The sequence below is a fragment of the Rutidosis leptorrhynchoides genome, chromosome 1 (assembly GCF_046630445.1).
Source record: "Rutidosis leptorrhynchoides isolate AG116_Rl617_1_P2 chromosome 1, CSIRO_AGI_Rlap_v1, whole genome shotgun sequence".
Taxonomy (NCBI): Eukaryota; Viridiplantae; Streptophyta; class Magnoliopsida; order Asterales; family Asteraceae; genus Rutidosis; species Rutidosis leptorrhynchoides.
In genome coordinates, this window is record NC_092333.1 from 641668167 (window position 1) to 641682742 (window position 14576).

General features: G+C 39.7%; 1 protein-coding gene across 1 annotated transcript; it reads right to left on the bottom strand.

Annotated features, from left to right (window-relative positions):
* Positions 1 to 5960: 5960 nt before the first annotated feature.
* Positions 5961 to 9198, bottom strand: LOC139849386 (auxin response factor 1-like). Its single transcript, XM_071839046.1, has 9 exons — positions 9117 to 9198; positions 8475 to 8590; positions 8176 to 8265; positions 7469 to 7525; positions 7203 to 7355; positions 7040 to 7157; positions 6660 to 6750; positions 6415 to 6561; positions 5961 to 6093 (listed from the first exon to the last, which is right to left on the bottom strand). The coding sequence occupies exons 1-9, from the start codon at positions 9196 to 9198 to the stop codon at positions 5961 to 5963; spliced, it is 987 nt and encodes a 328-aa protein (XP_071695147.1).
* Between the last annotated feature and the right edge of the window lie 5378 nt (positions 9199 to 14576).

The following is a 14576-nucleotide window of genomic DNA, read 5'->3' on the forward strand; positions in this document are numbered from 1 at the left end:
GAGAAGACCCTTTCAAGTCAACACAAACATCGCGACCACAATCCCAGGAATAAAGTAACACATCTGCAGGTCTGAGGGCCCTGTCGTTCCCTCCAGACAACCCAATGTCAACCTCCTTTCTCGCTGAAATCCCAGATTGATAACAAACATCAACAAGGGAATCCCGGACAATATTATGTCGATGCTTAATACCCACCATACCAGCACAAGACACCGCGTGATCCCCGAAGATATCCCCAGTAAAAACCCTTGAACAGGCAGAACATGCCGTCGAGATAGAGAACAATGGAACACCTAACCGGTAGCACAACACACATCGGTAAGTCTTTGCGTTCATCGTCTGACCCAACCCCAAAATAGGGACTGCCCTTAGCCAAGCAGAGGTGTGATCACTCTGCTGTGATTTCCATAAGGCTGATTGTCGGGGAGATAACGAAAAAGTGGATTCTGCAGAAGCGGTAACCTTTGTGAAATAAACATCTGCCAATTTCTTCATGAGTAATGGGGCAGCGACCTCACTCGGATTACCTAAAATATCAAACCCAACCGTTTTATTAAACAGACCCAATGCATCTTCAAAAGCACGACCAAGACCAACAATACCCGCATGACGTAGGAGCTTGGTCTGCAATCCAGCAGACTGTAATCGAGAAGCCAGAAAAGCATAATGACGAACATCTCCTGCAGAATAAACTCCAAGCCCTCCAAATGCAAATGGCAAGGTGGCAAGCCGCCACTGCCAATCACCAAACCCAGGCCCTGAAGCAGTAACAATACGCTCCAAGGAAGATCGAAGGGCTCCATCGAAAGCGCGTTAAGCCGCCTCAAATATACTAGGAGGACAAGTACGCAAGGAAAAGTAGAGTTTAGAAACTCCCGTACATGCCCTAAGCAACAACAACTCACACTGAGGATCATCAAGCTTAGCAACCTTATCCATAAGCGCAATGGACTTGGTCACCCTTTGCATCACCAGTTCACTACTAAAACCAGGATCGGAACTTGCGGGGGCCCCAAGCAACTTAACACCATTTAAAGGCCGAGCAATATTAGGAGGAAAGACACCTACTTGCCTGCTGCGAGGGTCCTCCGTAGGCCAGAAAATTTCTGTTTTTTCAACGTTGAGATGCAGCCCAAAACGAGGCCCATCCTCCATAATCAAATGCAAAACCTTCCCCACCACCAAAGTGTCCCCAATAATAGTACCATCATCCAAATACCACGTCTGAAGACAAACCTCAAAATTATCTCTGATTTTAGAAACCAAGGGTTGTAGGACCAAAGCAAAAAGCAGCGGACCAAGGGGATCACCCTGTTGTACCCCCTGAGAAGACCATAATGTGTGGTTCCCATAATACAATCTGGCTGGATTAGAGTAGCAAAATTCAACCCACCGAGAAATGCTCGGACAAAGGCGGCGAACTTCACGTAACATGACCGTACGATCAACTAGATTGAAGGCATTTTGAAAATCAACTAATAACATAGAGAGGCCAACATCAGAGCCACGATCCTCAATCAGCCGATTCACAGCATGAAGAATAGCCTCACCACCTGAAGAAACACCAACACCAAACTGAAGACCATCGAAGTAACTTCCCAAAGACTGGCCAACCATAGCAGCGCCAACCTTCGAAACAAGACGTCGCCAAACAGTACCCACAACTATAGGACGAAGACCACCGCCGGGCTTGACAAGCGGTGTGAGGGGAGCACTAGCAATATACTCTCCTAATTCCATAGGGCACCTTCCAGCTAGAAAGAGATTAACGACTCCGGTAATAGAGCCAACCAACTCATCCGAGACTGCCACAGCAGCACCACTCAAGCAATCCATAAGTTGTTGTGCACGTAAACCATCCCTACCACATGAAGTGCCCCGAGGAAAACTTTTAATCTGGCCCAAAACAACAGCAGAAGTCGTAACGAGGTGAAGGTGATCAACCGTCATATCAGGCAAGGAAGGAGCGATAGAAGAAGGGTGCTTAGACAGCAAGTCCGCCAGTGTGGCGTCATTATAAGGAGCAACGCCTGATGAAGAAAGAACACGAGCTGCAGCGGTGTAATGGCCATCACAAATCTTTCTACGACACTGCTTAATATTACGCTCTTCCAAATCAAGGACCTCATCATCAACCACTGAGAACATAGGAGAATCCTCTGCCAAATACTCCCTCACAAGCTGTAAACTCCCACCCGCTGTCCCCCAAGAGCAAATAGCACGGGAAATATTCTCTTCCTGATGCCGACGCTTTATCGAAGACCTAGACTCACGACTACTCCGTGGCCGAAAGGTTTTAAGGGTACAAAGGGGTAACACCAACAAAGAGACCCAACTAGAAATGTCATCAGGCTTAGAGATCACCTTATCAAGAGCACCTTTCAAAACCCGAGAAAACCCCAAACGACACTTGAGAGGGATAGACTTAACCGTGCGAAACCCCTTAGAGAACAACTGATCCAGGAGAGCCACGTCAAAACCATCATTATGATCACGCACCGAACCATCCTCAATACAAAGTCGAGCAGGAGAAGAGGGAGCTAGTGGCTTGGAAAAATTATGAAGCACAAAACGAACAACACCATTTCCCTCATCGGGGGGCGGCACATCCGGGCCCCTACCATGACGGCACTTAGCACGTACAGTGTGTGTTTTGAAGCAAACACCACATAACCAAATCCCCATACGCCTAAAAGTAACATCAGCCTCAGTATAAACACCCAAATTAGAAGTAAGAGAATGTCGAGTGATATCCCGCGCATCGATACCACAATGACGATCACTAAGATGCTTGATAAGAGAACTTCTAACAAGCCCATTTCCACTCCCATTTTGACAGCCACTAAGACCCACAAAGGGACAATGAAACTTCACTGTGGCATGCGACATAACTGCACACAACCTTTAGTTGTAGTGCATAGCTAAAATGACAGAGACAAAATCCCCATACACCAATAAAATTATAACCATGAAGCCAAGAAAAAACAGAGGACTTTTAACAAATACCTTGTGGGCACAAATTCAATTAAGTAATGATACAGACTCTATCTTCTCCCAAAATCTTCCCCGTAGTTAACTAGAAAATGAAAAGCACTCAGCATCGGAGATCCATCCATCTTTCCATGTTTCCGTTATTATTATTATTATTAGTACACTTTTGTAACAGAGGCAGAAAAACATTCCCAACAGCGGAAGAACCCAACTCTAATTCTTCATCATCAAGACTCAAAATTGATGAAAAAGACGAGTTTCTGGTCCCACAAACTTCACAGTTTGGGATTTTGTATGGGTTTAAAAAGGTGCAAGCTTTACAAGACCATTATTATTATTATTATTATTATTATTATTATTATTATTATTATTATTATTATTACTAAACATACTAAATCGCGTAAGTCGGTTCCCAATCACAGTCAGCCACATCATCAAAAACATTGTTACACTGCAGCAACTAGTGTTACACTCTAGCATTTTTACTGCAGCCTTTTTTTTTCTCCGTACCAATCTGGGAGCTTCTTCCACAAACTCCACTTTCTCCACCAAACCCTTTCATCGTCTCTCTACCTCTCCGATTATAAACGCCGTTGTGGCCAAGCGCCGGTAATCAACGGCAAGGCTTTGGTGATGGTGCAAGAGTCGACCGAAGATAGATGCTTTTAAACGCTAAAACGGCCACTGTTGAAAGACAGCGTAACAGGAACAAGAAAGGAAGGATGATCGGCGGTCAAGAAAGAAGATCCGACAATATTCCGGCGAAAAAATCTGTCGCCGGTAGAAGCTCCAAAAATTTAGAACCGCCAGTCAGAATACACATACTAACGGGAACCAATAGAAGGGAGGAGGAACGGCAGTTAAGAAACGAGATCCGACTACATTCCAATGAAAAACCCGTCGTTGGTAGAAGCTCCGACAATAACGGAACCAGCCAGGGTCCGACCGTTGATCTATTTTTCCTTCAAATAATTTTTATGGTTTTAGTATGAAAATAGTAATGAAAAATGGGTAAGAAGACTGGAGAGGATAATCAGTTAAGAGGAATGATTCTCACACACTGTTTTTTGATCCTCACACACCAATTTACTTTAACTCTCTCTAATAATAGGGTAAAAGGGTGTGTGAGGATAAAAAAAAACAGTGTGTGAGATCATCTTCCAGTTAAAAGAGAAAAAGGTACTCCGTAATGTTAATAAAGATAGGGCAGGTGGTGGGTCTATGGATGATGTTAACCATGTGTACTTTATTTCTTACTCAACCCATCATTTTAAGTAAAACTAACAAACTGCACCTCAAAAATTCTAAAAATTCCTACTTTAAACTCTATTTTACTACTCCTTATCTTATACTCACTCCGTTCCGAATCTATCGTTCTCAGATAAAAAAATACAGTTTAAAAAAATACCTATCACAAGTAATTTTTTTTTTAGTTTTTCCAGTTTTATCCTTACTTTTTATCTATCTTTTTGTTTTACATAAATAAAGTAGGGAAATAAAAGATTTTTATCACATTTTTCTTTCATTTATAGAAGTGAACAATTAATTTGTGACTTTCTAAAATAAAATAGTGAATAATAAAATTAGGACGTATGGAGTATTACAAACAAAGGATGTGTTAAACACATGCCTTTTTCATTTACGGAGGAAAATGTACAAATTTCTTTATAGACGTTTTTTATCCACATATCACTTCGCTTAATTAACAATTACACAATTCCGCAGCGTAGCGCGGACCCTTCTACTAGTTACAAACTCAAGTGCGTCTAATTAATAGATCGTACGATTAATTTGACACTTGTGTTGAACTATACCCCGACTACAGACCCATTACACTTAACAAACGCACTCCAACATCATACAAACCCGTTGTGCCATCTATTTGACACTTCTATGATCTACATAACACGTCTATTGAACAATATCCAATTATAAACCATTACATTGAACTCGCGATTGAGAGATTTGTTATATACGGGTTACATCAATACCATCGTTATTACTTTACAACACTCAAAAGAATTTCAAAATTATAATTTATTGCAGACAATTCGTTTTTTCAAAAAATTAGTCATAGAAAAGCAATTTCTGAAAAAGTTTTTGGAACACAAACTAGTGACAGTAACAATTAACACTACAAATCCAAAACTACAAGCATTTTAATCTTTAATCAAATGGATTCTCAAATCATCAGTCTTCATACACAACTTCTGTAACAATTATATGCAGTCGCAATGTAAAAGCCTTCCTAATTTCCTGAAAAAGAAGCTGGTCCAGAAACTACTCTTAACATGTTCTATTTCCCATGGAGAAACACTATCCGGAAGCGATGTTGACACTGGCTCGTTCCATTGAACCTGAAGCAGATGGCAACATTGTGTGATTAAACTTGTAAAGTTGCTCATATTTTAAAGAAAAAAAGGATTGAAATATCTACCACAAAAGCTGAAACAAGTTCACAATAAGCTAATATGAGAGCGCACAAAGAGGAGATCAACTAAGACGCTAAATACTAGTAATGAAAAAGACACAAAGCCACTTGATTATATTAGTCGTATATTATATATCATTCACAGCAACACAAACTAACAAGATGTCAAAAATTAGTTAGCAGAAATAAAAAATAATTCAAAACATAGTTAGTCGTATATTATACACATTAAAAAGTGGAGCAGATATCATGATGATACTTGATACTTTAGCTTAGGCTTGTGCAATTTTTATTTTAATATTATTCATATATGCTATGCTATTCATGAATTTAGTAGAATATACTGTGGATTACTCAGGGTGTTAACTGAGCTTTAGAGGGTAGGAATCACCTTTAGTGAGCGCCATTCGGAAGCTTCGTATTTCGAAGCTTCAGTGCGTCCCACACTTACGATGGTCCCTTCGACACTGCATCAAAAAAGTAACATAATTCATTAACGAATTTCTGAAGCACCCATTCGTGTTAAAAATGAGCAATCTACAGAAGGTACCTTTTTTCACGAACATGTTCACCCTCACACTTTATTTTAAACTTCAATCCAACAGACAGCCTATAGTTCCGAGACTCCAGATATTTGTTCATGCTGATAACAAACGGAAAATGACATGCTCTGTTCACAAATAATACCAAATTCAGCAAAACATGCAGCTAATGACAACAACTGACCGTAATAGTTCAAACTTAATTAAAAAAATATATATTGAAACTTAATTAAAAAAATACATACATAAAGTTCAAAACTTGTGCAAACTGCATAGGCAAAATTTGTGCAAAATACACCCGTTCAAACTAAATAGACTGAATAAAAATGCAACAAGCTACACACTTGTGGGCCCATCATATAAAAATACAAACATAAAGTTGAACGTCTACTCATTAGTAAAGCAGCTTAAAGGGACACCCTTTCAATTAAGTGAAGGATAATGGATACCTGGGTTTGTAATCAACTGTAAAACGAGTCCCCGTTGCAATAGCATGGGAGGCGACAGTAAGGATGCCAAGTTGACTTTGACCTGGCATGTAGCCTGAAACACGCATCCTCTTCCTTATTCCAACATGAAGACCCCCATTTTCGCCCCTGTGAAAATGATAAACGATTTTCGTATAGTAACCTATAGAGATAGAAGTATAGATAGACTAATCACCAAAGTCCAGTTGTTCTATATATAACTTTACCGTAGAAAGATAACTGCATCCCCAGGAACCAACTTTTTAGCCTTAACAAACTCACTCCATCCACCAGTAAGGTAGTGACGCTTAGGTTGGCCTAGGATATATATATTACCAAAACTAGTCAAAGTCCAAACAAATATATAAACAGAAAAATAAAAAATGCTTCATGAATACACGAGTACAGAAACAAGGTTATTTCCTACAAGTTACAGGCTATAAACTTTTGTGAAAAAAAAAAAATGAAATTGCTCAAGGAACAATAATTTAAAAATACTTTTTCAATGTGAAGTTTTGACATGAAAAAATAAAGGAACGATTCAAATTTTCAGAACAATGCACATCTACGATGAATTATTTACTAAAGCAAGTAAACAAAGTGAAACCTTTAAGTGTGTGACAAAAACGCCACTGATTGCCGTGAATATCTCGAGCAACTAATTCTTGCAAAGGCGGCTTTTGGGATTTATCCTGACCATGAGACTTATAGTAAGTACCCGATAGCTTAAAACCAAAAGTGGACACGCTCAACAAAAGCTAAAGCCTTACCAAAGGAGGCAAAAAGTCAATTGTCTGCCTACAAGGAAGAGATAATTCGTGCTGTTTGGATAAGTCCGATTCAGTTAGAATCTTGCACATTGAGTGGACACTGCAGCTAGAAGGTTCTTGAACTTCGGGATCCGGGATTGTTACTTCACTTTGCTGATTCATACAAACAACATAAGAAAGAGGTCGAAAAGAGTACACCTTTTTTAACTTATTAAAAGGTAAATATTATATACATAAATTATTATATAACAAAAAAATAAGCTCACATCATTAACGGGAAGAAGCGTTATACGAGCATATACTTCACCAGTCTCGAGGTCAGCCTGAAACATATCCAGATTCATTAATCGATCTTTTAGCAGGTAATATTACAATGCCTTTTCTTTTGTGTACTTTGAAAGGTTTCAACGTAACCAAAAGAACATATATCCCACAGTCCACACCCAGAACCCCCTAATAGAGAACATATACAGTTGATTTTAACCACATTTTTTATGTAAAAAGGATACGGCGTTATTTTAATATCTTATACATCAAAGCTTATGATGTTTGGAGTTTTCTAATACAAAGCTTGTGATTTATTATTTTATTTCTATTTTTTTGTAAAGCATAAAGAAAACAGCATATGGTTATACTAATATACAAAAACATATCAGCTTACTGAAAAACAATCTACTTCAGCTTAAAGGTACACGTGTAATTTTAAATCCAGCAAGTATAATAAGTCTAAAATAAGTGATCTCAAACTGCCTAGCTTATTTAACCTTTGATATATACAAACAAGCAAAAACATATTTAGTCATCCACTCAGAAGTGGTTAATTGCTTTTAAATAGATCATTTGATAGATAATCTGTTTAAATAGGCAAATCACAAACACCGCCTAATATCCCAACTAAACCATCTCTACCTGGTCAGACATGAACTTATGGCCAATAACACATAATGAAATCTTAGAGAAACACTGGTCATACCTGAAGCAGAACATGTAGCACCTTGCACAAAATTTTGTCTGGTGAATAAATATACGGGAGCGTCTTCTCATGAGGCATGAAGGCCCCAATCTTTAAGAACAAAAAAATTTGATGTCAATTCAGATATTGAACAGGGGAATAACAAGAACATAATAATAATAATAATGATACAAGTTAAGCATTTAAATTATATCGGTAACAAACTAATAGAGACAACAGACCCTCTTGTATCAAAGAGAAACATTACTAAATAAAAGTTGAAAATAAATAAGCTCTTAAAAGAAGATGATAATAGACACCTGTTCTAAATGACCCTCTGGAAAATAATAAGTTCGTTCTCCTATAACGGGGACAGTGCCCAATGGCCCCGCACAGAGATGCCATAACTTGTTATGTACATCATCATATTGGGTTCCTGAAAAACATGAACTATTATAATCAACAGAGATGAAAAGTCGGAGAAATTTTTATGAGAACTCAATTCTTCAATACCTAATTTGCTGTTGTTTCAAGGAATGCTCACTATACGATTTAATTATGGCTTACAATGCGACAAGGCAAAAATTGTGCTATTAGTGATTGTAGATATCTATGTGTCGGTAATATTGTTAATTATGCCAGCAGAATACACCCTTTCGGTGACGCTCAAACGATTTGTATTTATTGTTGATAATTGAGGATTTTCAAGCATATTCCCGGTTTTCATAAAGCTACAACATATTAAAGGCAACAAGAACCATATATCCTAAGGTTCTCGTAAACGCTAGAGTCGTGTAGTGAATATGTAATTAGTGATATTCCATGTTCCTGGGCAGGATGAAGGCTGGGGACGCAAATCATGGTCAGTAACAATAAAATGTAAGTAATCTAATCTAACTCTAATCTAACTATGTATAAAAAGAAAGTGAATATTTCAACATAGTACCACCACCACCACCCACCTCCACCTACCCCACCACCACCGGACAACCGAACCACCATCTGTCGGACAACCAAAGCACCACCAAAGCACCACCATACCATCTATGGACCACCAAATCACCACCAGAAACGAACCACCACCGGACAACCAAACCACCACCGGACCACCACCACACCAACGAACCATCACGGGACCACCAAACCACCACCGAACAACCGGACCACCACCGGAGAACCGAACCCCCACAGGAGCACCACCAAGACACCACTGGTCAGGTTCACCAGCGGACCATCGGACAGCCGCCGGCCACCATCGAACCAGAGGACCACCACTGGGTAACCGGACCACCAGCTAACCAGAGGACAACCGAAACACCACCGGACTACTACCGGACCACCACCGGACCACCACCAGAAAACATGACCAACAGACCACCTCCGAATACTATTAATAATAATAAATATAAATATAAATAAATATAATTTCGCGAATTCGCAGGGTGTTCGCTAGTAAAAATTAAAATAGCTCTAAGCTTATAAGTAGATAGAATAGAGGAAGAGAGATATTGAACTTGTATGTTCTGGTACATTTGATATCACTACATAAGCTTCCATTATATAGGAAGAACAATTACATAATATATCCCTATACTATAACTAGAGTATAACCTTATACAATTATAGTTGTCTAATATTCCCCCGCAAGCTAAGGACGGGTAACAACCTGTAGCTTGGATCGTAACTGGAGAAATCTTGGTGAGGACAATGGCTTGGTGAAGATATCAGCAATCTGATCATCAGTAGTTATAAACTGAACTGAAAGTTTTTGTTGAGCAACTCTTTCTCGAACAAAGTGAAAATCAACTTCTACATGTTTTGTACGTGCATGAAAGACTGGGTTAGCTGAGAGATACGTAGCGCCAAGGTTATCACACCATAAGGTAGGAACCGATTTAACAGGAACACGAAGTTCACGTAATAGATCTTGAAGCCATGTTAGTTCTGCAACCGTGTCAGCTAGGGCTTTGTATTCAGATTCTGTTGAGGATCGAGAGACAGTCTTTTGTTTTCGAGCAGACCATGATACTAGGTTTGAACCAAGATATATAGCATATCCTCCCGTGGATCGACGGTCATCTGGACAACCTGCCCAGTCAGCATCAGAGAAGCTAGTCAGCGAGTTGTATGCTGAATCGGTATAGGCATGAAGCACTGTTCCGGAGTCGTGCATAAATCGTAAACCATAATTGGCAGTGCCTTGTAAATAACGGAGAATTCGTTTAACTGCTGACCAATGATTTATCGTGGGACAATGCATGTACTGACAGACTTTGTTGACTGCGAAAGTGATGTCCGGTCGAGACAATGTAACATATTGAAGGGCACCCACAATTTGACGATATTGAACAGGGTTGTCAAATGTTGCACTATCACCAAGAGCAAGTTTGGCGTTGGTTGTCATTGGAGATGAAACTGGTTTAGCATTAGATAAGTCGGCGCGTTCCAAAAGTTCACGGATGTATTTGCGTTGTGATAGAATCATGTCATTACCATTCCTTGTGACTTCAATCCCTAGAAAATAAGATAAGTTACCCATGTCTTTAATAGCAAATGAGCGGCTGAGACTTTGTACAACCTTATCTATTTCCTTTGTATCGTTCCCTGTTAAAATAATGTCATCAACATACACAAGCATATATAGAAGAGTGTTCTCATTAGAGTATATAAATAAGGAAGTATCCGTTTTCGACCCATGAAATCCAAGAGAATGAAGTGCTGTAGAGAGTCGATGAAACCATGCTCTAGGTGCTTGCTTTAATCCATATAAGGCTTTGTGAAGGAGGCACACATGATTTGGTGTAGCTGAATTGACGAATCCCGGTGGTTGTTGTAGATAAACTGTTTCGTGAAGATCACCATGTAAAAAGGCATTTTGTACATCAAGTTGCCTGAGGGACCATTTCTGAGACACAGCCAAGGAGAGAACAACACAAATGGTTGTTGATTTTACAACGGGGCTAAATGTTTCCTGATAGTCGATGCCTGGTTGTTGTCGAAACCCTTTAGCAACTAAACGTGCTTTGTAACGTTGTACTGCCCCTGTTTGATCTCGTTTTAATTTGTATACCCACTTGCAATCAACCACATTAGAATTTGGAACACGAGGTACTAGTGACCAAGTACCATTCCGCACCAACGCTGAATACTCTTCAGTCATGGCTTTACGCCAGTGAGGATCTTTGTTAGCAATGGTAAAATTTGCTGGTTCAGTGTCGGACGAGGGACCTCTTGTATGATAGGAGGTGACCTTATGTTGGTGGATTTGTTTTGGATTGGGGCGAAGATTGGCTGGTCGAGAACGAGGAGGTGGCTCAGTGTTTGTGGTAATGGTGGTAGTCGTAGCAGTAGTCTGAGGTAGTTGGTTGTGACTTTGTTTAGGTAGTGATGAGGAGGTTTCTGAGCGACGATGATATGTGTGAATGATAGGTGGTTTGATCGTGCCGTGTCCAAGCGGTGTAGTGGTGGTATTTTGTGGTTCTGGTGGGACAGAATGAGTTTTAGGAACTGTGGAAGGTGAATCTTTAGTTTGTGAGGTAGGATTTGGATATTTAGAGATGTAGGGATTGACTGGATGTGTAGAAATGGTTGTATCAGATTGTGTAAAAGGAAAAGATTGCTCATTGAATCGAACATGACGGGCTATATAAATATGATCCGACTTTGGGTCGAAACATCGATAGCCATGATGGGCAGTACTGTAACCAAGAAATACACAAGGTGTAGATCGAAAATCCATTTTGTGGTTGTTGTATGAACGAAGATGAGGGTAGCATTGGCACCCAAAAACTCGAAGAAATGAAAAATCAGGTTTATGTTTGAACACATGTTCAAAGGGTGAGGTTGCTGAGTTTGTTCTGGATGGCATTCGATTGATAAGATATACTGCAGTTCCAAAAGCAAAATGCCAAAAACGTTGTGGTACATGTGATTGAGCGAGTAGAGTAAGACCGGTTTCAACAACATGGCGATGTCGTCTTTCAACCAAACCATTTTGTTCACTTGTATGAGGACAGGAAAGACGATGATTGATGCCTAGTGGAGAAAAGAATTGAGAGAGATTTCTAAATTCACCTCCCCAATCAGTTTGGACAGATTTGAGTTTGGTCTGAAATTGTCGTTCAACCATTGCAACAAATTGCTTAAAGGTGGCGTAAACATCAGATTTGAGTTTTAATGGGAAAAACCACATAAATCGTGAAAAGTGATCAACACACAGCAAAAAGTATTTGTGACCATCGAAGGAGGTAACAGGCGCAGGTCCCCATACATCACAAAAGACTAAATCCAAAATGTGCGAACTTTTATAAGTAGATGGTAATAGATGAAGTTTAGAGGATTTTCCAACATTACATGAATCACAAAAGGTGGTTGTAAACTTATTTTGTAAAGGCAAATGATATTTAGATAACATGGACTTCAAAAGTTGTGGATGTGGATGTCCGAGTCTTTGATGCCATGTAATTGAAGATGCACGGGTAGTGGAGAATGCTACTTTGTGAACTTGTGAAGACTGAGGAAGATGGAAGGAGTAAAGACCACCATTACTTGGACCCATGAGGAGGGTAGTGTGTGTAATCTTGTCCTTCACAGCAAAGAAAGTCGAGTGAAATTCAAAATACACATTGTTATCAAGACAAAACTTTTGTACAGAAAGTAGTTTATGTTTTATTTCAGGAACATGAAGTATGTCTTTGAGGGAAAAGGTTTTGTTTGGAGACGAAAATTGTGAGGAACCAACGTGTAGAATGGGTAAACCCTTACCATTGCCAACATGAAGATTGTCCTCACCGTAGTAGACCTCGGAGTTGCCAAAGTTGGATAGGTCTGGAGCAACATGGTGACTAGAGCCTGTGTCTGGGATCCAAGAGGTTGACGCTTGGGAGCGATAGTCTGTAAAGTTGGCTGAAGGTGACTGTCGTCTCATAGCAGCAGGGTTACGATTAGGACATTGAGATGGGATGTGCCCAATCCCACACCTGTTGCATGTGCCAAAAACTGTGTTTTGATTAGAAGCCCTGTTAAATGAATTTCGATTACCTGCTTGATTTCTGTTGTTATAGTTGCCTCTTCCACGTCTGTAATCACGTCCACGACCACGGTTATTGCCATATCGGTTAGTGTACATGGCTTGTGCAGCCGGTGTATGAGCAGGTTGAGCTTGTAGTCCAAGTTGAGATAAAAGCAATTGTATGGCTTGAAGCTGATCTGTTTGTGAAGCGGGCAAGACATTATTAGGAGCTGGTGAATTGCGACTTTGTGTGCTAGTCGTGAATGCTTGAGCTGAAGGAATGTCGGGTACAGATTTCTTGATCATGTAGTCGTGGTCTGATAGCAGACCATGAAGGTCTACAAAGGTAGGTGGCTTTTCGCGGCCCAGAAGGCTTGATTTTAAACCGTTGTATTCCTCTCGTAATCCTGATATAACTAGCATCACCAAATCTTTTTCTTTCATCTTTTCACCTATGTTAGCGAGCGCAGCATCGTATTCTTGAGTCCTAGTTAGGTAGTCTGCGGTTGTTTCATCTGGCTTCATCTGTAGTCTGAGAAGCTGGGTTTTCAAAGTGTATTCTCGAGAGGAAGTGTGAGGAGCGTAGGCACGCTCAAGGGACAACCAGAGATCACGAGACGTTACTCCTTGAACATGTTGGAATGATGCTTCGGATATGGTAGAAATGAGGAGCATTCTTATATGAGCATCATTAGAGACCCAATTAATGTAATTGGGGTTTGGTGTTTGAGACTGTGTTTCTTCATCTTTTTCTGATGATGGGACATTTTTAGGTGGACAAGGGATTGTGCCATCAATATAGTCAAATAATTTGTTTGTGACGAAGAACGGTTGAACCATTGTCTTCCAGTAACCATAGTTTGTGGGAGATAAAGTGAAACCAAATTTGTGAGAGTTGTGTGCGGCTTTCTCTGTTGGAGTAAAGGTAGCTAACATTGCCATTTTCAGAAATAGATAAAAGATAAGGTAATAATTTTTTTTATTTTTTTTTTGACCTTTTTTTTTTTTTTTGGTTCCGGGACTGTTGCTGCCGGAATAGTAGCTGCCGGAATTGTTACCGGAATAGTGGCTGCCGGAATTGTTGCCGGACTTAGGCCTTTACAGCTCTGATACCATATAAGTAGATAGAATAGAGGAAGAGAGATATTGAACTTGTATGTTCTGGTACATTTGATATCACTACATAAGCTTCCATTATATAGGAAGAACAATTACATAATATATCCCTATACTATAACTAGAGTATAACCTTATACAATTATAGTTGTCTAATAAAGCTGATACAAGATTCCAAAAGTTAGTCAGGTACTTACCAGATTGAGACGCCCCACAATAGGAAGTAGAAACATGGTTAGCCATTGTTGAATGTAATAAGATAAATGGAGAAACACAAGAAAGAAATACAAAGAGC